Below are 27567 nucleotides of genomic sequence, written 5' to 3'. Positions count from 1 at the left end.
GGAGACAGGGTATGTGGAAGGCGAGGGTTGCACGAGTTGCAGAGAAGGTGTTGTCTCTGACATGCTGGATGATATGTTGAAGACACATTCAAGATCCTTAATTCACGCTTTTTTATCATTTTCATCTTTGTGTGGCCTGTTTGTAGCTCAGTGGCTCCTCACAATCTCAAAAGACAATCCACCTCTGTCTCATTTTGGCCATGGTTGCTTAATTTGGACCCTGTAACGCGTCACTCTTACTTTGTTGCTTTCATTTTACCATTACACTTATATAATACATTAGTAAGCGTTGCCTACATACAGTCCGCTACAGTATGCTATAAGTGCTGCTCCCTCATCATCTAATATCGACCTTATCGCCGTCGCGAAGGGGCTCGAGATGGCGGCCAGAGCACGAGTGGCTCGGGGCTAACTACCAAAGCCACGCACAAAGGAGGAAGACAACGAGGAGTAGACCACAATGGGGCCGCTCATAGATATAAAGGGCCAGAACGACAAAGCGTCGGCTCTATAAATCTGCCTTTGACAAGCCACCTGGCCTGCTTGATATCTCCCAACTAACTGTTGCGCGATTGTTCTCATATCAGGCTATTCGCTCCCGTACCTCAACCACAAGTTCGTGCCACCAACGCCAGAAATGACGCAGACGCGGAAAACCGAAGGGGCCAGTTACAAAGCATCTGATGCGAGCGTGGGCACTACGAGCGGTGGTGATAATGATGCAAGCAAAGTAGCAAAAAGCAGCAGCAGCTTCGACCCCGGGCAGCCCAATAATGATCTGAGTGTGTTCACGGACTCCAATGAAGCCTCTCACACACGCTCCGGTTTTACTCAACGCAGCGAATCCGAGAGGGCCAGTGCACCCTTAGACGTAAATGACAAAGAAGCGGAATCGATTTCGGAGGCTCCAATCCGAACTCGAGGGTATCGCACTCTCACTGAGCTGCCTTCCACTATTTCAAGCGTTATTGGTGAGTGATAGAGCCTAATGTCAATTACAAGCCACCTCAAACCCATAACGAAACTTCTTTCTCATCCCAGCTGAGCCGCCCTCGTCGTGTCAATATTCCAACTCGAGGACTACCAACCCAACTGCAATTCACGGAGAATCGTATTTTCGCCTATTACCAGCCACATGGGACACTAGGCTGAGCGAGGACCCCTCCGTTAATGATAGTCCAATAGGTGGGTATTTTCTCCCGTCATTATATTGTAATACTCTTGAACTGAGCTTCAATATCTCTTCTTGATTAGTCGGGTCACCTGTGCCGCCTCACCAGGAAGAGCACCCAGTCCCGGCAGAACCCGTGACTAAACCTTCCCAACCCAAGAAACGGAGGAGAAAGGGCTTGCGCTTCACACGCGTCAAAAACGAGAGAGCGAAGAAGGCTCAGACGAAACCAAGCGCACAAACACAAGAAGTCCCCAGTTCCTCTGTGGTTCATTTTAGACGCACCACTCGTGCGGAACGTGCAGCTGCTAGAGCTGCACGTGCCGAAGTAGATCTTGCGGCGGAACCAGCGAGACGCAAGGACAAGGGAAAGGGGAAAGCAAAGGACCTGCCGGAGTCTACTACGCCCGTCGCAGGTGGCAAACGGAAGCGAAACGATGAAGATGAGAATATCAATAATGGAAGTGGGAATCAACCGTCCGGAGACGCTGGACCGTCTCGCCCGACGCGACGCAAGCGTCGGACAGATCAACAAGCTCTTCCGGAAGGTCGGCCTGTCCCAGCTCCAACTATTCCGGACCAAAACAGCCCGCGTAGGCTCCGTCCCCGCGCTGTACAACATAACGTGCCCGAGGCTGCTCAGCTTTCCCGACATCGGAGCTTGGCTCCAGAACCATCGGAAGGACTGATCCATATGATCAGGGAAAGCGCTATGGACACGGGGTTACGGACACCAAGGTCTAGTCCATTGCGTGACGAGGACACGGAGGCTCCTCTAGCAAAAGTCGAGGAGCAGGACAATAATGAACTAATTGGTCTTACCGCAAGCGGATCTGGAGCCATGACCAACGGAGCATCCATAGAAACTGGACACTCGTCTGGTACATCGGCCTGCAGCCCGTCATTCCTTGATGACATCGTGCGGCGGAACACACCTGCATTCGTCTTTAGAAATCCAGCTCCTGATAACACCGAACGAAGTCGCCCCGTGAGTACCAGTGGCTTCACACCCGCTGCCCTTCCGCTGGTGCGTGTACCTGTACATCCAGGGAATTCCCATGCTCTGCGCCGAAGTGAGACGACAATCATTCATGATCGTGTTTTCCGCCGGCACGGCTAGAATATTAGTAACGCTTGTCTTCGGGTTCCTACTTGTGTATACCCGGCCGTTCTCGAACCACGAGTCGGCTGAGCCCGAGCTTCTCCTTGTATTACTGTTTTATTCGTTAGTCTCTGCTCAGCGTATTATTGTCATTCAGACTTGCCACTCCTCATTTTTATTTTCCCTCCATAATAATCTCTGCTCGTATCTTCTGTATTTTCTTGTTAGTTAGCTAAAACACGAGAAGTGCAACGCCTGAACTTATCAGAGGTCAGCAGCGCGTAATCATAAAAATTTCGGACAATCGACGACGCACCAATGTGCAAAAATCGCGTCGATATATGCAGAGCGAACTGTTACTGGGGCCATGGTCTGGAAGCTAGAAATGGTGGAGTTTATATAGACGATGGGTGCATTAGCGAGGTTGAATATCCGTCGCCTTTTCTTTCATCTCGTGAGTAATGAAGGAATAGTAGCAGCCCATGTCCATTGTTGTGCTATGAAAGGCCGGCTGCTCTTTGTCCACCACAATAATGGTAAAAGAGAATAGGAAACAAAACTAATTCGTTCTGAAACAATGTAATTGTTCAGTAAGGTCTCCGTCCTCAATGTCATTCCTGAGCCGAAGTTGATGTTCTTGTCATGTTAGAGCAGCAGAAGACAAAAGAAGATATCGCCTGGCAATGATGAAGGAGATCTATATGAGTTCAGCATTATACTAAGTGGGGTACAATGAACAAAAGATTTCATTACTCTGATGATTTCGATTTCCTATCTAATTTCCCTTCCGCTTCGATCTGTTCCAGCACACCCGGTTCTGACACATCTATTCCCATCTCCTCCGCTACAGTTCCCAATAAGGATAAGAAAAGGATTTAAGCTGAGATCAAAGTAATTATGGAAATAAAGAGATACGTACCCGCGATTTGCTTCACAGGCCCCTTGAACCATTTCCTCGCACTCAATAACCAAAGACCAAGAGAGTACGTCACCACAATGCCCACAGCAACAATCGCATAATTCAACGTTTGTGAATTTACAGGGTTCTCTTGCGGGAGAATGAACGCAATCGAGATGAACGTGATCCACGCAACAGCGATACCAGCAATCACTTCACTTGCTTTTCCGAGATGGAACGGTCCCCTTACGAACCTTCTTCGATAAATGAGACGAAGTGCAATAGGGATTGCGTATGAGACGTATAGACCGATGGTGGCAATGCTTGTTGCTGCACTGAACGCAACTTGGCTTCCGAGACTTGGAAGACCAAGGATGAAGCTGAGAGTACAGGCGAGCCAGACAGTGCGAACGGGAGATCTCTGACGTACACTGACGCGGTGGAAAAACTTCGCGCCTGGAAGAGCACCGTCTCGCGAAAAGGCGTACATCATCCGGGAATTGGAGGTAACGGAGAATACCCTATTCATGTCGGCATTTCATTAAGGAACGACATTTCGTTGTCTGACTTGGAATAGCTGGTACAGACATACCCGCACATAAACATGGCACCGATGACAATCACCATCAACACGATTGCACCTTTCTCTCCGACAGTATCAAGGAATATCTGAGCAACTGGTTCACCCGTATCACTACCTACTGTTGCATTGTAATCTTGCATCGAAAATAATAATCCAAGAATAAGGAACCATCCAAGGATAGCGCTCACTCCGATCGCAGTAATAATCCCAAGTGAACCGGCCATGGCCGCATTATGAGTCTCTTCAGTCATCTATTAAACAAATCAATGAGTCACTGCCAGTACTAAACTTATGAAATATTGGAAGACAGAAAGGTCTTACATGAGCACTGGCGTCAAAACCCGTTAAAGAATACTGCGACATAAGTATACCGACGACGACGACATATCCTGTGCTCGCGCGCGATCCCCATCCAATGGTGGAACCATCCGGCTGTGCCACGCCAGTTCCGTCAATGAACTGTGTGAAGACAAACTTTGCAGAGTGGTGCGTCGGAGCAGCTGCAAGTATCGCAATCACCAGAGCCGTCGTGCCTACTGCATGCCACCATATTGAGAAATTGTTGATGTACTTCAGAAGATGTACGCCGAACGTGTTAATGAGACCTCATTTCAAATGGAATTTCAGAATTATGTTATTTTTGATTTTTTGTAAGAGCTTTGCCGCACCTTGGCCAGAAAGCACTGCAGCGTATATACCAATGGTTGTCCTTGCCGTCGGGACGAAATCCGTATTAAACGTTGCGATCGTCGATATAAAGTTCGCGCATGCAAAGCTTCCCACATTATCGTCACATGCCCAAGGAATCGTGTGCCACACACATCAAACCATTACGAATCGCGCACCACCCGATTGATTACTTCCGAGTTTTTATGTGCTTCACCCCAAGAACTCACCTAATACCCGTGGTCACCGCAACTTGACCAAGGAGGTTGAACCATCCTGTGATCCACGACGCGAATGGAGCGTACAGAGGTTCTGAGAGCATAGCCGCCCAGAAATAAGGACCGCCACTTGTAGGATGTGCGCTACATACTTCTGGATTTCATATTATCAGCGGAAGTAATCCCGACTTGATGGAATTTGAGTTACCGGCCATGGCAAGCCCCACAGTCATCGTAAAGACCGAAACAACTACCCATCCCCAAACCATCACCACTGGACCGCCCGTCGTCTGAGTACCCCAAAAATATGAGCTTCTCCAGGAGAACAATCGATAAGCAAGAGAGGGAAACTCACCAAGCCGTACAAGAAAAGTGAAGGAACTCCAGTAATCACACTAATAATCGAGAACGAAACGCCAAAGTTCTGTGGTGAGAAAGTAGAAGTTAGTCAAAAACGTGAAAAGTGAAAAATACTATAGTTACCTGCAAGAGACCCAAATCGCGCTTCAACTCCTGTTTATATCCCATCTTCGCCAACTCGGCCTCATCCCCTGTGAATGCTGTGCCATTGCGCACTTTCTCTTCACTCATACTGTACTACCCAAATTTCAGTCTGAGTGGACCTGGATGTAAGTGGGCGTCCGGAAGAGAGAGGAGTGGGGGAAGATAATGAGTGATTAGTCTTCATGAACGGAATGAATGCCTTTGGCGGGAAAAATAGAAGCACAGTGAAGATGATAAACCATATTAATCTTCCTTTATTGGAAGCCAGCTTATCACCGCTATTAGCCGTTATCAGGAGTGCGGGAAAATAATTCTACATTTCACATTGCTTTTCTATTTGGACAACAGCGATACAGAGTCAATCAGGAATACAGCAATACGGTAAACACTTATCTACGAGCATGAGATAACATAACTGACATCCGTTCATGAACCTATCGTCGGGACAATATGGCGAATATGTACCGGGACGAGTTCTGGTGGTAAACGAGCAATCCTATCGATCGGGGCTCGCTTTGCAAGCGCAATCAGCGTCAAGCGCGTGCGACGCATCAACGGATCTTCAACGTCGCCGACGTCGTCTTCAGTCTCGTGTTTAATACCATCCCTCTCCTGAACCAAAGTCCGCCGGCCAAGCTCACGCAATGCTTCACCACTTGCATTCAGTGCGTGTTCAATCGCACTTGATGCACCGCTCGCAAGCGCAATATCTGGAACATTGCTCTGCCCTGGCAACGTAGAAGCGAGGCCTAGCCCTAATAATGCAGCCACGCCCGTCCCGGCGCTCGTGATCGTGATCGGAGCTGGAGCAGACTCGGCGGAAATCCCATCACCCGACGGTTGATTCTGCTGTTGCTCCCGCTCACGACCTGTCCATTCATTCTCCGCAAGGAACAACTCCTCGGGCTTCCTCAAAAGCGATGAAATATCGATTTGTACCCCCGGATCTGCAAGTCCTTCCAGTTCGCGCAGTTGCTCCATTACTGACGACTTGTCTTCTCTTGTCAATGCGAGATATCGTGCGATCGCATGCGATGCATGTGCACTCGCTTCCTCCAGCCCGTCTTTCTGACCGTAAGCGTTTGCACGCGCTAGTGTCTCAGCAGCCGCACGAAGAGTTGCATGGTTTCCAAGAGTTAATGGATCGACTATCCGAGAGGCAACCCATTGCGCGAGGGGCATTCCCAATTCTCCAGGTGGCGCCGACATGTCGCCCTCGTGCTTCAAGGGTCCATGATATTCGCCCACAAATTCTGCCAAGCTCCTGAAGTACGCAAGACCATCAACACCACCATACACAATGTCTCGGACGTATTCATCAGCATCAAGCAGACGCTCTCTTTCATCGGCTTCTGGCTGTAAAGGTTCCGAGAATTGCGATGGTCGTTCACGCGACTCGATGTTCTGCCTAATCTGTTGCAAGACTTTTTCGTCGCTGCTAAATATTTCCTCAAAGTCCTCCGCCCGAAGTCCATTCTCCGCAGCAACAGTGCCCAGCAATGATGCAAAGGTACCAAAGTCAGTGTGCTCAATACGGCGTCGTTTGGCTCGAGGGCCATTCGACCCTGAGTCATCCTCCTCTTCCTTTGCCCGAGTCGCCCGGGGTGGGTTACGCGTGATCGTCCAGTGGCGTAATTTTTTCTTTCCCACTGTCGTCGTTGCCGTAGGGGGATTGACGAATGCATGTCTGCTCGGATCCGAAAGGATCGCTGGAAGAGATTCCGGTGGAAAAGAGACTGGGCCGTCCACTCGCACATCCTGTTTCTCCTCAGGAGGTAGTGATGCGTCCGGATTGCTCGCAATGGATTCAATTGGGGTTGATCGAGTATTAATTAGCGGAATCAATTCTGGAACAGCAAGAGGCTTGGGAGCAAGGCTTCGAAGGACAGTATAAGGATTCTCCACTATATTGTATATGGGTAAATAGCAACATCTTTTGGGGGTGGAAATAACTAAACGTACTCTCTGTATAATCAAGACTTCCATCTGCTGCAGATGGAGGTCCCTCCTTCTCTCGTTTCAACCGTTCCTTTTTCGTACGGAAGCGCTTCCCTATTGAAATGTGAATGTCAAGGCACTTTGGACAAAAGTTTATCCCATACCTCTTAATTTCAATTCTAGCATTAATGCAGCGAATTCACTACCAGAGGGAAATACCCCTAATCCATCCTTGAATCCCGGAAGATGTCCACCTTCTTCCCAACTCTCTGTGACTACAGGTACCTTCTTGCCTCTTAGGCCTTTCTTGGTCCTTTCCGCGGGCATATTGCTTGTTCCCGCAGCTGAAGACATGACACTTGGGCTTCTAGTCTTAGCTGGAGTCTCCCCCAAATTTGCCACTGAATCAATTGGGCCGTTATCCGTAGGTTCGGCGTCTGCTGGCTTTGGTCCTTCGTCAGCCACGACATCGATTGTCCAATCTGTTTCATATTCGATAACTTGGGCAGACGCTCGAGTTATTTGGTCTAGACTCCAAGCTTCAATTTTGGAAGCTTCTGAATGATATAGAGATGGAGGGGGGTTGAAGGTCTTCGCATTAGAGGTGACCAGCAGGAAGTCGTCCTGTGAAAGGGAGCATGAAGAAGGGATGAGCTGAAATGAAATTGTCGAGAACTACCTTGAATTGTTCAAGAGAGCGATAGCGGCCTTGCTCTATCTTCTCTGTCATCGTCCCAAAGTCCATCGGACTTTTCACGACATCAGTATATCCGGCAACCTGTACAGGGTCCACTGGGCTCAAGAAAAATGCATAATCGTCTTTCCTGAAAGGAGAATGTTACTTTAGAGAATAGAAATTAATGAAAATTCATTCGTACCTCTTTATCTGAGTGATAAGTCTCCTGAGCACTTCCTTAAGCGGCTTGAGTTTGATCGGCCGAGGAATCTTTGGCTTTTGTGGTGGCGGAGGTCGTGAAGGCCGAGACGGAGGAGGTGGAGGCGGAGGGGGCAGTATATCAACGGGATGCTCAACAACTGGTGGATCAGGCGCAGGTTCAGGTGGCGGCGGCTCATCCACGTCCATCGCATCCGGGTCAACATTGGCTACTGAGGTCTGTCTGAGCGGCTTGATTTTTATCTTCGGACGAGGTTTCACTTCTTCATCTTGGAAAACTGCCGGCTGCGTCTCAGCAATAGAGTTCGATCGCAACGGTTTGAGCTTCAATGGCTTGATCGTGATTGAGTTTCGTGCATGGCTCAGTGCAGGTGTGGATTCTGGCGTTTCATGGGATGGTGAGTTAACAGATGACGTTGAAGGAGTTGCGGATTTGAGTTTCAGAGGTTTGATAGTTAGCCTAATACGTGGCCTGGCACCCTCTGGCTCTCCCGACGACGTCGATGCTTGTGGTTGTTGGAAGACAGACTTCGAGCTCATCGTGGTCGTCGAGTACGGTCCGTGGTCACGCCCTTCTTTTAGCAAAAAAGGAAAGTATTCACGTGATTACTATGGTGAGCTAATCACACTACGTAATCAAATCATGTGATTTATCTATGCCATTTACAATTCACTTTGTTCCGCTTTACCACAACATACGCACACGACGACGGCGAGCTCAAAGGTACGGCATTCACTAGACGACAAACCTGAGTGGTCGAATTCAATGCATCGGTAGCTATGTCAAGAACTCCGAGTCCGCGCCGCTCCTCTTCAAAGCGCGTCAAATTAGAAAACGATGTTGAAGACGAAGTTCTTGCTGACTACGGCCATGAAGAGGAAGTAGACGGCGACCACTGTAGCATTTGCTTGCAGCTCCTGCTTGACCGGACTGTCATACCCGAGTGCTCTCACGAGTTCTGCTTTGAATGTATTGTCACCTGGACTGGTAAGTTTTCAAAGGTCTGCACATGGCATCATGGGTGAATTAGATGCGTTCTAGATCAGTCGAGGCGCTGTCCGCTGTGTACTAGGACCATTGGACCATACCTAATCCATCATATTCGCTCTAATTTCGACTATCAGAAGTACCATCTTCCGCCGCTCAGGACATCACCTCCGCCAATACAACCTCTTAGACGGGTGCGAAGATCTTCGGTACAACGGGTGCAAGAACATCGATGGGGAAGGAGATTGCGGAGGGAACAAGACGTCGCGGATGAACTCGAAAGAGCAATAGATAGGAGAAGATGGGTTTACCATAATCACCTCTACGTAAAGGTTCGTCTAGACAAGTTTTTTTGAGAAGAACTTCGTCAATGATAAACAATGCAACATCTTACCTGATTATCTAGCATGTCGCTTCCAATACGTTCACGCGTTACCGTCCCTTCCCAACCCCAGCTCAGTTCTCTGCATCTCAAGATTACATTAGTCGAGCTACGATATTTATTCGACGAGAGCTTCGCGTTTGGGTTAATCTCGACGTAGAAGTAAGCACAAAGCAGCTAGTCTTTTATCGTCGCGCATTCGCGAACTGAATTATCATCTTTCCAGTTTTTGACAACGTTCATCCTTTCTCTCATGAAGGTAATAGACATCCGTTCCGAAAGTGCAATAAAGCTGTTGGCCGAGTTCCTGGACATGGACCATCCATATTACGAAGGAAGGCGTTTCCCTAACGCCGAGCACTTCGCTCACGGTGAGTGTCTAACCCGATGTGTCCAATCCAAGATTACGATCAGACTTGATATTTTCAGAAATATTCTGACGGTCTTGCAGAACTCTACAGCTTCCTCCGATCACCGTATAAGAGCTTATCCGCTTATGACATGAACGCACAGGTGAGATTCCTTCCTTTGTCCTCTCATTTGGCGACAAAGTCCGCTATATTGACCTTGTCATGACTTCTGCAGTATGACACTCCGGAGATAGTTAATAAACGAGCGAATCGTGATAGAAAGACTGCATCCGAGAAGTATATCATCAATGAACCGGAAACTCCGTTGGGATCTGAGTTGCGCCATCACACTTCGGGGCGGTCTCCACCGCTCGACGGGAACAGCTGCTTTGGGCCAAGATTAAAGGGCCAGGATACCAACCATAATATAGCCAAAGGTTCCTCAGGCGCCCCGCCGTTTCAATATGCGGAAAACCATGTAGCAAGCGATACCGCCGATGCTAATACCCCGCTGGATGACGGTCGCGTCAATGGATCAACGGAAATACTGACACCTCCAGCGACAGATGAAAGGTTCCAGGCTTCTTATGCTATGGGTTCCAGTGCGATTCCCTCATCGTACTCGGAATTGAATAGTAAAGGCAAGCAACGAGCTTCGCCAATTAAAGAACTGGAACCGCGTGTTACGGATGGTCACAGTCACGGAGCCGAAAGAATTGAATCACCGCGAAGTGCAAAAGAAGTGCAAGATCCTCAGTCTTCTACTAATACATCCGTAGCTTCGAGCAATATTCTCGATCTCAAGCAACAAGAAGATTTGGCCGAAGAACAATCGAATAGAAAATCAACTGCATCGCAAGTACATTTACGTAGCCGGAATCCGCTCCTCATTGCACAGGCGCATTTGTTGGACACTCAGGCAAAACTAAAGAAGAAACAACCTCGAATGCCGTCCATCGGACGTGAGGACTGCCCATCGGAACACCGGCGGTCGTCACGACTCGACAATGAAAGTCCTTCATTGTTGTCAAGGATAACCGATCCAAAGCAGTCTGCGGGGCGGACCGGCGAGGCGGAAATATATTTCCTTCCGCCTAATCCACTTGTAGTATCACAAAATGGTCGGTCGGCTGATGCTAAAGGACATTGTCACATGTTACTGACCAAGCTTTAGATTTGCACACTCATCAAATGACTGAAGACCTACACATGAACCTAGCTAGTCCTCTCGAAGCAGAACGCGCAGTCCAGGCTACCCGAGAGCATAATACTGCTGACACCAAAGTGTTCCCTTGCTCGGCTGATCGTCAAAAGTCATCTCCAGATGACCCCTCAAGGTCAATCCCCAATAACAGTGGTCGTTCTGGTGTGAGGGGCGGAGGCAGGGACCCAGATCTCGAATCTAAAGCGCGTACTCGAGCTCGGCTAAAGATGAAGTTGGCTGTGGAAAAGCATCTGCACGCACCACATGTTCGTACGAGCATTACGGACAGAAATGCTTCCGAGGAGCAGCCTAGAATATCGGAAAATCGGGAGAGGATGCTCCGAGCCGTGCTAGAGAGTAGACGGAGAGGTGGTCAATAAATCATCGCTTTTGTGATAGGCCATTCATGTACTTAGTACAACGGCAGTTCCCATACCTAGGCGCAACCGAAGACAACAATGGTAGTGGAGGTAAATTACGTACACGTAGAATTTGATTTGACCAAACATACTCTGGGAGAGCAAGACAGGATTTACGCATTGCAAATTTGACGGGGGAACGATTGAATATTACGTGCGCGAAGTTTGATCAATTCTTTATTCAGGTTAAGCCAAGCAATATGGTTTTATTGCGTGCATGTCTAAATAACTAAGGAATAACATTTGTAAAATTTGTGTCAGAAACGGCTACGTTGATATGTATACAAGAATACAACATTATTCTTTCCTGTGCTGAATACGAAATTCCGATAGGCGATGGGCATAGATGTCCATCTGCTACATACTGTCCGAGAGAAGCACCGATATCATATTTCAACTATATCAGTTTACGAAGGCGGAAAGTGGGAACTCCGAACGAAAGGAATGATAGCGAAGAGGCTAAATGTACAATGGTATGCTTGCTTCTTAAATTTAAGAATTATTTCGAGTTAATCATCGTCTGGGGAGCGTGAGTGCGTACGACGCGTGTGTTGGCTTGGTGGGGGAACTTCGGTGTTCCGCACGGGATCGAAGCGCGTAGTGCGAGCTGGCGTCGACCGCATGCGACTCTCGATCATAGAAGTCTCGTCACCGGTCGGGCGCTGCCTAGAAGGGCCTAAGAGCATCTCAACCTTAATACGCACCTTTAATAACAGAGGTAATTTTTTTTTGTTAGCTTACCTGAGCTTGGCGTGGCATATGTTACAGGACCGGATTGTGTGCGCGTGCGGGCTGCGAAAGCTGCACTCGAGGATGGCTGCCATTCTGGATTAGGCTCAAGTGTAAAAGGTGGGGGTATATGTCGAGGAGCCATTGAGACAGGCGGTGTCTCAGCTCTTCCTAGAGAAAATGTAGGACCAACACCAGCAGTTCGAGGTGGGTGATAAGCAGAAGGGCTAGAATAAGCGGCACGAGACGAAATGGGTATATGGGAGCGCCCAGATGCCATTTGTATGACATCCGAACCTTGTTCAAACGAGCGGTGACGGCCGTTATGGGGGCCGAGTTGTATGGGAGGAAGACGAAGAGAACGTGGCGATGGATGTTCTTCAATACGCTCAGTCTGATGAATGGCCGGGACAGCAGCATGTCCCTCGCGGCGGCCGATTGGGGGGAGAGGAGGAGTAATAGTGTGTACCGGTGGTAAACGAAGACCCTGCTGCGGGGATAAAGGACGATTGAGTTGCGTAGACGAAGCAGATGGGAGACACGATGGTTGTGGGAAAGGTTCAATTGCCACGCCCGCTCCGGGGACACCAGGACCCGTCAAATCATCCCCAGACGACCTTCGAATTGATACCACGCTTGAAGTAGGGCGAATATCGAAGGACGGCTCGGATGCACGACGAGAAGGAGGTGCCTCTTGGGGAACATATCCAGAAGCGGGAGGAAAAGAGGTGTGGCTCGGACCAGGCCCACGCTCGTAAGTTATTAGGGTTCCAGGCTCACCAGGACGCCTAATGCTCGTCCGAGGCCCTGCAGCTGAAGTAGGCTCTGGAAAGGCTTGGCTAGGCGCTCCGATACCACCAGGCGGTGCATTCGGAAAAGACGAGAACTGAGGAGGTCGACTCTCACGAGGAGCTGCCCCAGCAGCGGCTTGCGCAGCCGCCTCCTTGCTCTCTTTGCGAGCTTTCTGTCGCTGGTTCTATGCGAAGAAATGAATTAAAGGACAGTTCATTGGGTCATTATTAGACAGATACATACCTGAAACCAAACCTTTTTGTCAAAGGTAAGTTAGCGGTAGTCGGGATATAATGCCACATAGACTCACTTGTACCTTGCGGGCGCTAAGGCCTATCTGTCTGCCGACTTCCTCACGCATAGCAGTTGTCGGAAATCTGGACTGCACAACGGAAGCAGCAAATGCAACAGGTTAAGCAAGATAGAAAAATAGAATGATTAGATTGAGAATATTTACCTGCGCAAGGAGAGCATGGAGCACAGCGGCTTGTTGGGGCGTCGTGAGCTGACGCGTGCGCTTTGGTTTCTGTTGAGGCGCTGGAACAGCGCTCGCACTCGCTGGGGTCGGTTCGAGACCGAAGCGTTCAGCGGCTGAACCACGATCAGACTCTAGTGCATATTCTTCGTCTTCGGCCTCATCGTCGTCGTCATCTCCATATCCGTATGAGCCAGTGTAGGATGGGCTCGGACTTTGAGCGCGCCCTTCTGTCTCACGGAGTCCCCGCTCAGGACCGCCCAACTCCGAACGCGACACGTGTTCGGAGGGCCGCATTCGTTTTCTCTTGCGACGAGGTTGAATGGTTGAACCCGGGCTGCGCTGCCTGCGACGTGACGGCGGAGGCGGGGTCGGTGGAGACTGCAGAGCGCCAACAGTCTAGTAGAGAGTGAAGGGCGATGTAAAGGGAAGGGGAAAGAGTTTGCACAAGGCAGCTCAAGGTACCCTGCTTCCACTTTATTGCATATATATGTGCAGAGACGATTTGCCGTAATAACATCACTTAATTACCTAGGACCGGAAAAGGTCTGCACGGCTAGCCAGTCGCATTCCAGGATAGGAAGAAGCGTGAGCAGCGGACCTGACGTCTGGTACGCGTTCGAAATGAACGCGTTAGATGAAAGAGGCTCGGTCGCTAAGGAATGCGGCAGCCGAAGCAAACAGAGGGTCCTCGGTGTCTGCCGTCAATGAGTCGCGAAAAAAGGGTCAATATTAACAAACGCATGCGAAATACTACTAAAAACCGGGAGACGTCGCGGGGCGTCTTGAGACTGCTACGAACACGGAAACAGCAGACGTCTTTTGAAAATTGATATCCCGCGAATCTGGGAGCCAAAGAGTTCGGACCGCAAGCTCTTCATGAACTGCGATGGAGATGGAGGGAATATGACAGATAATTCAGGGCGAGATTAGCGTTCGATGATCGGACAAGGCGAACCGATAGTGGTGGGCTTGGAGTGGGCGAAACAAATTGGCGCATAGAGAAACGCAGGAACGAACGGAAATGGATGAATTGAGTTTCTTGAATCGCCATGATTAGTCATTTTTTGTACCAACATCGGGTGCAATTGCAATTTACCGGAACTGAAACCTGTCAGGAGTTCAACATTCAAACCCTGGGCTCTTGCAAAGTCGTCACGAAGTCAACAAATGGTGAACCAAGCAGCTTGTTGTTATACCACGCTCCGATTTACGTTATTTTCATGGACACTCCAGCGCCAAAGTGGAAAAAATCGCGGCACAGAGCATGCAAAATAGTACTGATCAAAGGATGCAAAACTCCGTGGATGTTTCGGCCACTTTGTCGATGGGCAACTGATTAAAAACTTGCATAAGCGGATAGCAACAGTCGTGGCGATTCGGCGGAACACCCAAGCGCGGCTCTCGACTCCGGGGTGTACCAGGGGGCACGAGAACTCTAATTCATTATTACTGTCGATCATTGCTACTTGGTATAATGATTGTTTCAAATTCTCGAGGCTTCGACGCGGGCAGAAATGCAAGAGAGAAAGAAATAGAAATGAGCTAGGAAAATCTAAGATTGGAAAAACTTCACCTTCCATGCACCGTTTTTTTTTTTCATGGGGAGAAATTCAATTGGCTTGATTCCCGCGATCACGACGCGCTCAAGAGAGCCCAACGACGCGTAAACTTGGATTATCGTGGTAAGTTCGAATGCAAAAAGATCCAGGTGCCCGGCGGCTTCGAGTTCATATTGCAAACCAGTTAGAGAGATACGCGATCAAAAAAGAAGCTTCGTCTATTTCGATCGATTACGATTGAGCTGGCATGTATGGCCGATGCGGCGGCGGATTCGCTTTATCCCGAGAACATTTGACAACAGATTGTCTGACTGACAAGTCGAAAGTCGGAAGTCTAAGGAGCAGACCCGTATCTCATATTACCATATCTGATGTATGTAAGAGGGAAGTCGAATTGCATCGAAGAGATTGACGAAAGGGCCTCGAGTGGATGGAAGCTTCTGAACAGTGTGGGAACATGCCGTTAGCCGAAATTCTTGTGCCTTGGTTACGCCAACCATATCGCTTCATAGTACTATTAGAGGTATGTACTGGCCTCTTGGATGACGAGTGACATGGTTGGGAAATAGAGCAGACCATTTAGCATTTGCAATATGGAGGTAACCAAGTAATCGGAAGTTTCCACTTGAGCTTACCCCGTTCCGTAAATTTAATACACGGATGTAAGAAGCGTGACTTCATTCATGTACCAGTGATTGAGCGGGATGGATGTAAATCAAGTGCGCGTAAACGTTCGGATGTACCGCGGAGTGTGGTCAGTGGTCAATGGTAGCGGCACAACCGATCAACCAGTGTCTTGCATTATGACGGACAGTTTTTGAGCCGACCGGGCGCTCCGGCGTCGAGAGGCTTCTTCGTCGTTGGGCGCGGGCGGTGCTTTGACGACTCACCGTATTAAGCTAAATTTAGTTTCAACGCAACGATGGCGAGTGTCTATGCATATGTCACTTGTTTGGAGCAGTCGTGTGTCCCCATTCAGAAACATGAATGTTCTGGAGTCCAATGAAGAGGATCCTGGAGTATTGAATCCGACTCCAATAGACAGTAGTCGTATTCCAGTTAATCTGTTGCAATAGGGGCGCATATCTGCAGTGGAAGAACTACTGAGAATTGTATAGAATGGCGGAAACCGCTCAAAGCTCTGTAACGAGGAAGTTAACACACCCTTCCTCTCATAAAACACGTATCATGTCCTCCTGAGGGATGACGTTCGCGAGAGTTCCCCGATCCACTTCGAAATGTTTTCTCGGAGACAAATTAGAAAAGCCTCGAATCCCAAATTACTTGTTCTCTTCTCATCCGCTCTTCTTTTTGTGTAGACTATCCCGACTTCCATGAATCTCGAATAACTTACAAGTACGTCAATTTCTCTCATCAGAACCTCCGACAATGTCGGCCTAATTCATGAACCTGATAAAATAACCTTAAATTTATCCAGAATCATCTTCGAGCAGCACAGGGAAGGGCCTATCCTGGTCATACAGTATTCTTCTGCGAAGCCGTTTTTACTTACCAGAACTTTGGAGAATCCACGAATTAAACCGCGTTGAACTTGTTTTTACAATCTTAAATACGTTATTCTTGTTGAGCTCTCACACGATTAGTACTATTGACATACCTTTGCGAGAACATTGCAGAGTTTAGCGGCAGGATGGTGGAAGACAAGACGTCCCGAAAGGTGACTAATAGTCGAGCCAGGTTAAACAGGAGACACTGTGTGGTACCCACCTATGTTACAGAAATATACTAGAGTGGAGATATCAAAGGTAATGATATAATATCTGTGATGCTAAATTAGACAAGGCGAACGAGGAGAGTTAAGGTAAAGACTCCCTAGAATGGATGAAGCTGTGCAGAAGAGCTTCTCTATCAACAAATGCAGGGATGAATTGAAGATCTTACCTGTAGATCTGACCGGAAAGAAGGATACTAAGCGCCGTAGAACGGCCTATCAGGTCCGGGAAGAATCTAAGAAGCCTATACAATATTCTGAGAAGAATAACTGGGTTCCGACAGGAGCCTTATCGCGGTAGGCGTCTTCATTAAGGCAGCTATCTTCCAAGTATCACTGTACGCATGACATTATTCATGCTTCTCCATTCAATATCGGAACCATAGCGTTCAAGAGCAGGGCCACGGGACCTCGGTAAGAAGATAACATGACCTTTCCTAACTGCGGAACCGGACGAAAGCGACAAGTCACAGCAACTGATGAGGCATCGAATTCGACGAAAGCGACCGCTCCTGAATTTCACATGCAGTTGATTGATCCTTCGAAAATTAGTGTATAAATTTATATAGAGCGGCCGTTTCTATTACGCAAAGAAGCACTGGTAAATGGCCGAGCTCAAGTGAAGGCCGAAGAGCGCCTTCCAACAGTAGGTTTTTGTTTCTTTCATCAAGACAGTCTGAGCGTCTAGACAAAAGGAGCACAGTGAAACGTTCTTACCATCAAGCAAAGCGTCGTGAATTAGTGGAATTATCTGGTGCAGAGCGCGAGCGGCGAGGAATCGGAGGATGTAGCAGTTGAGCAAAGACGCCTTTCGGTAATCGTTGGGGCCTAGTATCCCACGATTTCACGTGAAACAGTACTTACTTATAGTGCCTCCAATTACATGTAATTTATCATTTCCATCATTTCCAATGCCTTTGTGCCAGCACGCAAAGGAACTAAGTTCAGTTATCTCAAGGTGAGCAAATACAAACCTTATGCTTTACCTCCTTGTCTCAAATCGAGAAAAGTAATAAGTGACAGAACCGGAATGAGTGAGCATGCAATTTTTATTCAAACAAGTTCGAAAGAAGTCATCACCTCATACAAAGTTAACGTTTATGTCGAGCATTCATATTGATCATCTTCATTTAAATATGAATCTCACCAAAACACGTAGCCTCTATCGGTTGACCTCAACACTCCTGGTAACTCGGGATCTATAAATGTGTCAATAATATCACACGTAGATAGAATAAAACAAAGAACTTGCATGACGGATGTGCGGTCTACCACTTTATTTCCGACGCGATACATATCATTTTTCCACTTCGGACATAAGATAGGCGGGCTCCAGGCAATTCATCGGTGCAGTTTCGCTTTTATTTGTCCTTGATTGCCGCAGGCCAGACCTAGATTGCATATTTATGATTTAGTAAACGATCCATTTCCCCTTGTTGAATAACATTTCAGTCAATTTCGATGGGAGGACGGACAGCATCGTGTCATCTGAATGAGTCAGCATATTCTCCCGAGACTGTGAAGGGGTGCGGAGGCAGGTACATACTTCTGAAACTTCAGTTCCATTTCTCCATAGGTTAGCTCCCGAGATATGATCACGGAGATAAATGTGGTTGCTCCAGCAGTTGACTCAGGTCCTGCACGATGCAATGCACCCAACTGCACGTGCGGTATGAAAAGGTGGTTTTCTCGTTGAGTTTATACAGAAATTATGGTACAATATTAAACATTATAATATTATATACTCATATACTCAGAACCCTTGCTTTCTGAGCTGCACCTTAATAACCGGGTGCTGCATTGTTGCATTCCTGATCACACTACTACATATCTTCGTGAGGCTAACCAGAAACTATTCTGATTTATGTATGCGAAAGCTAGGAGGCTGGAAAAATACAATTCGTAACTGATTAAAGTGTGTCTACATGCTCAAGTCTCTCATCTATCACCTCCTTCGGCGACCTCGTCACTTTTCCTTAACAGTGCTAGTATGTAGCTCCAGCTCTTCCACGCCGCCGCCCTGAGAAACACCGGCAGCAGATGATGTCTATGATGAAGTTCCAAATCGCGACGAGCACCTGCATTCAGGAGGCAGTCTTTAGTGATCCTGTTACACAAGATACCGAAGAACTACTTACGCTAACGACTGCGCTGACGACTGTTTCGACAACGCTTGCAATCGCAGATATGACGGCGTTGATACAGCTGCCAATAGCTGAGAATATTGATCCCTATAAATATAATCGAATGCGATAAGATAACTAAGATTACATAATATCGTATAAATATGATGCATACCATGATATTTACAATGAATTTCAAACTAAGTCCTCGAGGGATTTAGGGGTATTTTGGATACGACTTAGAGTGTAACTGAAGGCACCAGGGCATGCTGCTTTTATCTGTCTCATTAATGAATGGTGGAGGAGCTTAAGGAGTGATGACAGTACGAGTGACGTACACAGCATACGTATGCATCATACCTGAACAAATCAACCCCAGTAGACCTGAAGTGCGGGTTATGCGGCCGGCCGGGGCGAATCAAAAATAAAGAAAGCACCCTTGGCTTAGGAACGGGAGAATTTTGTCTGAGTCGCGTGACGTCATACTCACGTGTCAGATTCTTTTTATCTGAACTCCCACGACTCGTTCTGCCTCTTGCATCCATACCGTGTCTTCGTTGTTCATCCTGTGCAGTTTCAGGCAGTCCTGAACGACACAGACATTTCAATTGAATAAATGAGCTCTTGATGTGAAAAACTCTTGACAGGCTTCGTCTGGACTCCACTTGTGCTGGAAGGTTACGCAACTTTCCCTTGAAGCCCATACTACCGAGTGTTCTTACAACACCCGCTTCCTTCTTCAAACTGTGCTCTGATTTACCTGCCAGAACCTTGGAACTAATGACGTTATCTGGAGGAGCTTTGCCCTAGGCCGTACAGACTCGCTAAGAAGTCCATTGGACCAATCCGTTTCGCTTGTTCATCAAGGCCATCGTAAGTGAATAGCACATTATTTGTTATTGAAACTAGTTATATAATGGATTTCTTCGTTGCCGTGTCGTACTGAATCAGAACTAGCCGTCTCTCAGTTTCCGTTCCCCATCAATACGTCTAAACGGCTTCTCTGTCTTTTTTCCTTGACTGATGTCCGAGCTCCGATACGGGACTATTAACTGTTTGCCTCATCGATCGGAATTCTGGGCACCCAATCAGCATCGACAGTCTGCGACTTGTGCAAAGCTGAGCAATCCATTGTCCTTGCACAGCTTTTACATGGACGCAGTATCCGCCTAAGGCTCCAAACTCTTCCTCTGGACCTTTGTCTTGGATATACATCACACTAAGCGACGGAAAGGATATTTAACTCCGTGACTGGTACGACCTTGCAATTAAATTTGGACAATACTAATATCTCTGCCGTTTCCAGGGTTGTAATTATTGCACGATTGTGTATTTTCTCGAAAAAAACCTCCGTGAATGGAATTTGTAAATGACAACGCAGGATTCACCGTGTCAGAAATTCCCATCAACAACTAATACACGCTATTATTATTTTTCTCGGAACAAGCCTCGTATACTCCGATGTCCGAATTGCAAGCGTGCACAACATACGGCCTTCTCATGGTCAATATCCTCGGACAATGGATAACGTGTAGATCAATGCTTTCACTCTTCGGTATGCACCAATGCCGGTGGCCGGAGTGATCCATACTACAGATGCTCGACAATAAGCTTTCTATCAGAGAAGTACAATCATACCACGTTCCAACCTCCCAGCATACAATGCGGATAGATCCAGATGTCTCAATTTCTTATTCCTTTGTGTGATCTTCTAATCCACACTCCACCTACAAGCAGCTGCGTAGCTCTCTACTTATGAAGCATCGAAACACACCTGCTAGCTTTCTAGAATTCTGGAGCAAGCTGCGGATTGACCTCGAGGTCTTCATATTGCTTCGCTTGAGTGATTTTCCTGCCATGAGCATTGTAATGCTGTCATCATAGCTTACATGTGGTCCCCAAGTATAGCAGCACTACTGCGGACCTAGGAGAATTAAGTCTACATGTGTACACTGCCTCGAGTAGTTCCTTGCATAATGCCGAGAGTGAGTACGGCATTCTCATCGCTTGTTATAATTGATATTAAAGAACTTGCGTACATGCTTACGCCTGGGCATGGAGTCTTGCCAAGGTATTTACTGCAGTCTTAGTGTCAATTTGGTGTCGACCTGTGTTAACTGCCGTTTGATTAGTACACGGTATTACATAATCGAAATAAGAAGATCGACACGCGAAATGAAAGAGAAATTACATGGCAGAGCAGTGCAACCGTTGACTGCCATCTCTCCTTCCGTCCAACGCCGTCAAACACCTGGCTGCGGCGACGTGCTCATCTTAACTTGTTCGCACAGGTCTGCGTTATTACTCTTACGCAGGTACGAGATTTTATCCGGTAAAGCCATCACTCCGTCTGGTATCCTTAGACTTTGCTTCAGACCCCCACCGTTTCTTTCAAATTCAAGTGCGGCCTGTTCGGCGTTTGCGAGTGTCAAGTATATATATATTCTGGATTTTGGACACGTTTCCGCCTAAACGATCGAAAGGACTACACGCAAAGTCGAGGTTACAGACATTTAGGAGGAGCAGAGAGTATTGTGCGCACGTTAATTTATTTCCGTACGGGCCAAGAAATTCTTACACAATCCGGACACAATACGGAAACTCGTTTCCCCCCTGTGCTCTCTCCATTCTACACAACACTTTGCTCTCTACAACATCTGGCCACTCGTTGCTGACGCCTCATAGCACGGATCACCTTGTTCGCGCAGGAAGCGATATACCCTCTTTCAAGCTTCCAAACATAAGAATCATTACGCGATACCTATTACCTATACCTTTATAGTGCGAACAACCGCGAAAACTTCAACACAGGATGGTGACGACGTGTCCGTCGGACAACACACAAATAGAGGACCAGACATCGTTCTGGGATTCAAATGGATTACATTGGGATGCACATCGGATAGGCTGGGCAATTTCGGGCGGGTGTGCTGTACTGGTGAGTTTGGCCTCTCCTCGTTTTCTTCTTTCGGTCTCTTGCCGTTTCTACGCTCGTGCAGATGCATGGGAATTGCACACTGGAATCGTGACGATATGATGCAAAAAATTTGATGGATCGAAATACGTGATTGAGAGCATTGGGTAGCTATGGAAGTGCTGTTATGGAGAGTACATCGCGATTTTTGCCTTCTCTATCAGTATGTGCATGTTTTGCGAAGACGGTTTGTTCAAACCCTGATTGCCAAGTTATTGCTAATCCGTTTTGTGTCCGCTCGGGGAAGGCTGGTAGGCCGCCTTTTACCTTGGCAATTGTGCTTGGCTCAATCCGTGCTGGCCGTTCCGTCCGAGGGCATTGTGGCGTGGCGGAGGCAAAATTGGCTTCTCACCAGTTTGATACTCGTGATTTTAAGTTATCATTCTAGTCTATCGCCGCGCGAGAGTTATGATATCCACAACTCCTTAAGCTTCTCTGGATCTCATGGATCCTCAGCCCTCAATTTTTTTTTCCGTCTGCACTTTGTCCACCCTCGTTACGTTGGCAATTTTCTCGTCGTATATACTCACGAGTTTCTATGCTCTACGTTTTAATTTTAGACTGTCATAATTTCCATCTTCTCCGTCCTTTCCCATTGTCGGTAAGTCCTCCCTTATCGTTCATCTCCTATCTCACGATGATATCTCCTGACTTCCCTCCCTTTTACTCGTCTTCCACTAATTAGGAACTATACCGTACCTGCGGAACAACGTCAAATGTGCGTATCCCGTTCCCGTTCCTGTCTTCCCATTACACTTCTATTGCTACGAATAGAGCTTTCTCGGCTTCTTTTCTGGTCTTCTCTGGGTCACTCGCTATCTTCTATTTTACTTCTACTCGCTTGTTCTGTTGCAGGAGTGGAGCTGATATGATCCTGAATCGCTATAATATAGAATCCGAATATTGTATATGCCGCCCGTCTACGCGATCATTTCCTTCTTTTCGTATCGATACTTCCGCAGTTATACTTACTATGAACTCATTGAAGTTGGTGAGTACAGACAGCAATCTTTTCTCATACCCCTACGTACTGTTTTTCCTGTTTTTTCCACCTCTTCCTCTTCTTCACTTGGCATTCCATTTCCTCCACATTCTTCTTTCCGCTTTTAACAATGCAACTAAAGAAGAGTTCGCTGATGAATTGGCTTGAATTTTAGTTTACGAGGTTCGTTTCGTTTTCTCTTGGACTCTCTCTCGAGTGAGGAGATTTGACTCATCAATGAATCATATTTCTCTATTTCTTGTTGGCGCTTCCTTCCGATAATAGGCAGTGACGCTCTCGGCGTTCATGTACGTCCAATTATCTTCTCATATCGCTCATTGTGCAGGCTCGATGAATCTAATTAATCATTGTTGATTGGGTGAATGAATGGATGAATGGACACTTTTTTCTTCTCTTTATACAGGCTTCTAATCATTGAATATGTCGCAAGCACTGCGTCTGACCATTCCGCGCGGAATGCGCTCGAGCGGAAAGATAAGCGGAAGCTACCTATTCCAGTTGAGTTTTCTTTCATTCCTGTCTGTTCTTATCTCTCTCTCCCCATTGGTTGCTTCGTCATGTTTGTGATTGATGCTGAGATTGATGTGTTGCTGACCATGGTTCCTTACTTTGTCGCTTTGTTCGCTTCGATTTGATTTTGCTGGAAAATAGCTTTGTTGCTGGAGGTATAGACCTACGAAAGTAAGATTGCTTACTTTTGCCTTTACCTTTTTGGGACTGATCGATATTTTGGATAGGCGTACTTCCTGTATACAATGAAGGTATTATTGTGTCATCTTAGGCATCATTGACAAACTAATGCTCAGTTGTTATCGCAATGAACTCTAGTGGCTCGTAATGCAATACGTTGTTGTCCGTCCATGTTAGTATCCCCTGTTCATCACCTATTCCAAACCAACTCTGTGACTGACCAATTCTTCTTAATGGTAATGAACAGTGGTATCAATAGCAGCAATCATTTGTCAAGCATTCAACATTCTTTGCGAGAACGAAGGACTGACGCACTTCGAGTTTGCCTATCCGTACATCGCAATTGTCGACTTCATTAGCATTTCGTGCGTCATTTCTCATCCTCTACCCCTCCGCTCTCTTTCCTCATTGATCGTCGTTCGTATGTTAATTAATCACAAACGTTGTATGTGATGGACAGTCTGGCGCTGTACGGACTGTTCGTATTCTACGGACTCACCAAGGATGAGCTTGAGGGCCAACGACCACTTGCAAAGTTCTTGTGCATTAAGCTCATCGTGATGTTTACGTTCTATCAGACCTTCGTTGTACGCGTCTCAGTTTCTTCTTAAGTCCCTATATACCTCTAACGCAACAATGGTGCTTGGCTAGTTCGATGCTCTGGAGGGACGTGTCATTCATGGTGGGTGGTGAAGAACATTGAAAGTTTGTCACGAGTTGATTGTATACAATACACATAGATACTCCTTACTGGACGGAGACGAACATCGCTGATGGGTTAAACGCGCTTGCTATCTGTATCGAGGTTCGATCTTGTCTTAAGTACCCTTTTTGTTAGCTAAATTTAAATAACTTTATCCTTTGTACAGATGGTGTTCTTCGCACTTGCAATGATGTGGTCCTACCCAACAACGACCTACAAGCAAGAAGGCGTACGTACAGGTATCGGACGTCCACTCTGGGACAGCATAAACTTCTGTAAGTCTTCATCATTCATGTTTTCCTAATTCAGGAATGTTCAATGATCCGCGATCTTGCCGTATCATATCGTATCATGCCATGTCGTGCTTACCATCATCATATTCAGCTGACTTCGCCGCCGAGATCTGGGGCTCACTCAAATTCTTCATCGATTACATGCGTGGCAGGCCTGGTACAAGGACGCAGAAGATGAACATGGCACAAGCGTTCGGCGTGGAGGGTTCAGATAACACTCCTAAATATGATAGCAAGTCCTCAGGAATTGGCTTCGCAGGAGTAGGAGGAAGTGCAGCGGCACGGAATCCGTACAACACATCTGACTACAACGTGTCAGGTCAGAATGGCGCGGCATATACCCCACCTCAAGTGTATGGTCAGGGAAGTAATGCATATCCAGGTCACGAGGGAAACAGCATCGACCAGTATGGCGAGGACGTGAGGTTGACGACGTTTACTCCGCGGAATGGGAGTTCGACTGTAGTAGGTCGGTTCTCGGATGAGACGGACGGGTCTTCGTATCCCCAGGCACCGTTACCATATACTTCCCCGCAGTCAAGATACGGTCCTGGGACGGGGAGGCCGCCGTTTTAGGACCGGTGGGGTCGATATTGATGTTGTAGCGTATACTCGTACATACTTACTGACCTTTTATTATCCCTCCCTTACTTGCTTCTTACATACCCCGCCTTTCCTTTGTGTTGGTTCTGTCCCCGTTTTCCTTGAACTACGTAATTTATCAACCATCGTAGGACTTTCTCGTTTCTTATTGGTTAGTACCCTTTGTAACACTCCTTACAACTGTATCTAATGGACTGGAAGTGGATGTGCATCGCAAAATTGAGATAGAATCTGATTGATAAATCCAAGATCAGTCGGGAGGAAATCCAGGAATCATGTCTATATGTTAGTTACTTGGACGCATATGACTATATATACAGTATAGTATGTAAATCCGCGTAAAAGCTGTAATGCCAATAATACAAAGAACCGCAATGAAGAAAAAGGACAGGAGAATCAGAAACAAAGAAAATCAACAGACAGTCGAGAATACTACGACTCGCTCCCCAGATTTCTTGCACCTTGACAACACGGGTAGAGGGCACGAACCAAACAGGTCAGAAAGGGAGAAAATCAGCTATCGGAACAATTCCTCGGTGTGATCATAACATAACTCCCATCCTCCATATACTTCTGCATCGCCAGTCCCGCAGCGCTCACAAGCTCGCTCTCAAGCGCCAAGGTGCTCACACACGACAAGAATCCTCCATCGTCCAATTCGCCAATCCCATCTAACATCCACGTACGGGCGTTGAATACACTAGAATGCGCTTCGGGGCGAACGGGCACGGCGCGTAGGATGAGTGAGAGCTCCGAAGCCACGTCCGCGTGCTCGCCGAGTGGCGAGAGGTCTGCGAGACGCGCGCCGAGCACGAGGCGCTCGTTTAGCAGGAGTTGGTCGGGGGCAAGCTCTTCATACGCCCAGAGTTCGGAGGTGTTCTTGTTTGTACAATGCCAGGCAGTCCCACGGAGTGTGCTTGGTGGGTCGTTGGGCAAGGGCTCGGAGGGCAGGAATAAAGCACAGTGCCAGGTGTTGGGCGTTGGTGTAGGGTCACCCCGATATAAGAGTACGGCATATAGTGTGCCGGGCTTAAAAGCCTGCGAGATGGGCGCCGACATTGTTGATATTGATCTAGAATACGGCAAAGAATACGGCAGAGTAGGATGGCGGAGTTGACTCGGAGGAACGAGTTAATTGACAGAGCGGGGAAGAAATCTCTAGTGCTCGTGGTAGTGGCTCGTGTCGATGTGCCGTAATCGTAAGTTAGCCGTAGAGGGACTGGTATTCGCTGTTATTGCGGTAATTGCGATAACGGGCACAGCGTCTCGTCGTCAGGTTGCAGAGAAGACGAGGAAAGGAAGAGAAAGAAGACGCCCACACCCCAAGCACTGATACACTTTTATATACCAAGCGATTAGTCGTCACAAGCCACGAACACGAGTTGCCTTGTTCTTTTTTACTCACCTTCGTCGGGCATCCACCGAGGTCGGGCCACGTAAAACGTCGGCCACCAGCAAAATACACGAATAGAACAAATAAACGACCAGAAGGCAATAGAACCAAGAAAACCAAAGTGGAAGGCCGCCCTCGGAGAGGAAGGAAGGAGGCAAGAAATAGGATAGTTGCCTACCAGTTCTCAGTCGTGCGACATGTGCGAACAGCACCGAGTCAAGGTGCAAAAGATGTGAGTTGCTCGTGTAAGCCCGTGGCCCGTGGTTCCCCCACCTCGCTCGTTTGAGCCACTACTTACCGAGCCAGCGGACTTTTACCGATTGGCACGCGTTCAGGGTATTTATCACTTGTTTTCTGACCGCTGACGGCCATGCGGCCCACTAAATGTCAGCAACCATGGACAAATATGTACACACTATGCAAATAACCGCCGATGGTTTATCGCCGATAGATCAATTCAGATCATGTTATTATTTTTTTCCTGTCTTCTTCATGTTTTGACTTGCATTAAATTTGCTTCCGTTGGACAAACGAGATTGAGTGAGATTTGCTACTAGACGCTGGTGATAAGTAATCTGATGTGGCTAAGGCGAAAAGGTACGGAAGAAGTCCTTGAGCCCACAGCCATGCATTCAAACAGGGACGGAGAAGAGGCCCGGACTCAATACGAGAAGCCTGAACAGCCTGCCTTTCGCATGGCGATCTGACATTTCCCTCATCGCAGAATGCAACAGCATCAGGTGAATTGCGACTCGGGCTTATTTTTGTACCTTTGTTTCTTCCTTTCTTGCGTGTCGCAGATTGCAAAAGAGACGATTAAAGCGGAGAAATGAAACGGGCATTGAGGTAGAAAGGCGACACGTCATTAAATTTAGCAGGTGACTCATCGTCTCCTTCTACATCGGGAAATATCTCAATCATTCCCTGAATTGTTCCACTTTTCCTCCTGCCAAGACCGCGTCCCCGACGATTGGTTAGAGATGGCCGAGATGGGTCAGTCATCCTCACCGAAAACAGATTTGTTCCCAGTACCGTATCTGCATGTGACCTCACATCGGTCTCGGATCTTCCAATGCATGTCAACTCGGCTCCAATAACAGCAATACATCTTGCCTCGCTGTAGTAGTTTCTTGATCACGAGCGCTATGCAGAGAAACCAGGAACTTCTTTTCTTTGT

At 47.5% G+C, this 27567-nt stretch overlaps 8 protein-coding genes across 8 annotated transcripts; 3 read left to right on the top strand and 5 right to left on the bottom strand.

Moving 5' to 3' along the window:
* The first annotated feature begins 376 nt into the window (after positions 1-376).
* FOMMEDRAFT_170457 (uncharacterized protein) lies at positions 377-2457 on the top strand. The gene is made up of 3 exons (XM_007270257.1): positions 377-971; positions 1042-1185; positions 1255-2457. Exons 1-3 carry the CDS (start codon positions 638-640, stop codon positions 2289-2291), a joined length of 1515 nt encoding a protein of 504 aa, XP_007270319.1. The 5' UTR covers positions 377-637; the 3' UTR covers positions 2292-2457.
* Positions 2458-3022: 565 nt separating this feature from the next.
* Positions 3023-5229, bottom strand: FOMMEDRAFT_142760 (APC amino acid permease; the record flags this gene model as incomplete). Its single annotated transcript, XM_007270256.1, has 9 exons — positions 3023-3117; positions 3193-3692; positions 3764-4005; positions 4076-4359; positions 4423-4529; positions 4651-4792; positions 4847-4928; positions 4994-5062; positions 5122-5229. The coding sequence occupies 9 exons, from the start codon at positions 5227-5229 to the stop codon at positions 3023-3025; spliced, it is 1629 nt and encodes a 542-aa protein (XP_007270318.1).
* Positions 5230-5442: 213 nt separating this feature from the next.
* On the bottom strand, positions 5443-8507 carry FOMMEDRAFT_128149 (uncharacterized protein). Its single transcript, XM_007270255.1, has 5 exons — positions 7959-8507; positions 7760-7904; positions 7245-7704; positions 7105-7194; positions 5443-7046 (listed from the first exon to the last, which is right to left on the bottom strand). Exons 1-5 carry the CDS (start codon positions 8162-8164, stop codon positions 5569-5571), a joined length of 2379 nt encoding a protein of 792 aa, XP_007270317.1. The 5' UTR covers positions 8165-8507; the 3' UTR covers positions 5443-5568.
* Positions 8508-8679: 172 nt separating this feature from the next.
* Positions 8680-11401, top strand: FOMMEDRAFT_22997 (uncharacterized protein). The gene is made up of 7 exons (XM_007270118.1): positions 8680-8963; positions 9018-9295; positions 9370-9507; positions 9572-9716; positions 9797-9858; positions 9931-10816; positions 10870-11401. The coding sequence occupies exons 1-7, from the start codon at positions 8756-8758 to the stop codon at positions 11277-11279; spliced, it is 2127 nt and encodes a 708-aa protein (XP_007270180.1). The 5' UTR covers positions 8680-8755; the 3' UTR covers positions 11280-11401.
* Positions 11402-11715: 314 nt separating this feature from the next.
* On the bottom strand, positions 11716-13860 carry FOMMEDRAFT_148693 (uncharacterized protein; the record flags this gene model as incomplete). The annotated part of the gene is made up of 7 exons (XM_007270254.1): positions 13297-13860; positions 13150-13221; positions 13083-13094; positions 12828-13023; positions 12060-12740; positions 11860-11994; positions 11716-11777 (listed from the first exon to the last, which is right to left on the bottom strand). The coding sequence occupies exons 1-7, from the start codon at positions 13609-13611 to the stop codon at positions 11716-11718; spliced, it is 1473 nt and encodes a 490-aa protein (XP_007270316.1). The 5' UTR covers positions 13612-13860.
* Positions 13861-18454: 4594 nt separating this feature from the next.
* FOMMEDRAFT_22995 (uncharacterized protein) lies at positions 18455-19138 on the bottom strand. Its single transcript, XM_007270117.1, has 4 exons — positions 19070-19138; positions 18907-19000; positions 18747-18839; positions 18455-18686 (listed from the first exon to the last, which is right to left on the bottom strand). The coding sequence occupies exons 2-4, from the start codon at positions 18907-18909 to the stop codon at positions 18594-18596; spliced, it is 189 nt and encodes a 62-aa protein (XP_007270179.1). The 5' UTR covers positions 18910-19000; positions 19070-19138; the 3' UTR covers positions 18455-18593.
* A 1810-nt stretch (positions 19139-20948) lies between these two features.
* Positions 20949-25208, top strand: FOMMEDRAFT_128146 (DUF300-domain-containing protein). The gene is made up of 17 exons (XM_007270253.1): positions 20949-21046; positions 21107-21669; positions 22266-22306; positions 22391-22423; positions 22599-22696; positions 22863-22870; positions 22973-22995; positions 23112-23205; positions 23360-23389; positions 23446-23469; positions 23537-23570; positions 23646-23763; positions 23859-23985; positions 24050-24080; positions 24139-24203; positions 24268-24376; positions 24486-25208. Exons 2-17 carry the CDS (start codon positions 21544-21546, stop codon positions 24968-24970), a joined length of 1446 nt encoding a protein of 481 aa, XP_007270315.1. The 5' UTR covers positions 20949-21046; positions 21107-21543; the 3' UTR covers positions 24971-25208.
* A 249-nt stretch (positions 25209-25457) lies between these two features.
* On the bottom strand, positions 25458-26722 carry FOMMEDRAFT_148691 (uncharacterized protein). Its single transcript, XM_007270252.1, has 2 exons — positions 26403-26722; positions 25458-26334 (listed from the first exon to the last, which is right to left on the bottom strand). Exon 2 carries the CDS (start codon positions 26054-26056, stop codon positions 25511-25513), a length of 546 nt encoding a protein of 181 aa, XP_007270314.1. The 5' UTR covers positions 26057-26334; positions 26403-26722; the 3' UTR covers positions 25458-25510.
* Positions 26723-27567: the final 845 nt, after the last annotated feature.

This window comes from Fomitiporia mediterranea (assembly GCF_000271605.1).
Source record: "Fomitiporia mediterranea MF3/22 unplaced genomic scaffold FOMMEscaffold_12, whole genome shotgun sequence".
Taxonomy (NCBI): domain Eukaryota; kingdom Fungi; phylum Basidiomycota; class Agaricomycetes; order Hymenochaetales; family Hymenochaetaceae; genus Fomitiporia; species Fomitiporia mediterranea.
The sequence above is the reverse complement of the archived record's forward strand: the minus strand, read 5'-3'. Positions and strand labels throughout refer to the sequence as shown.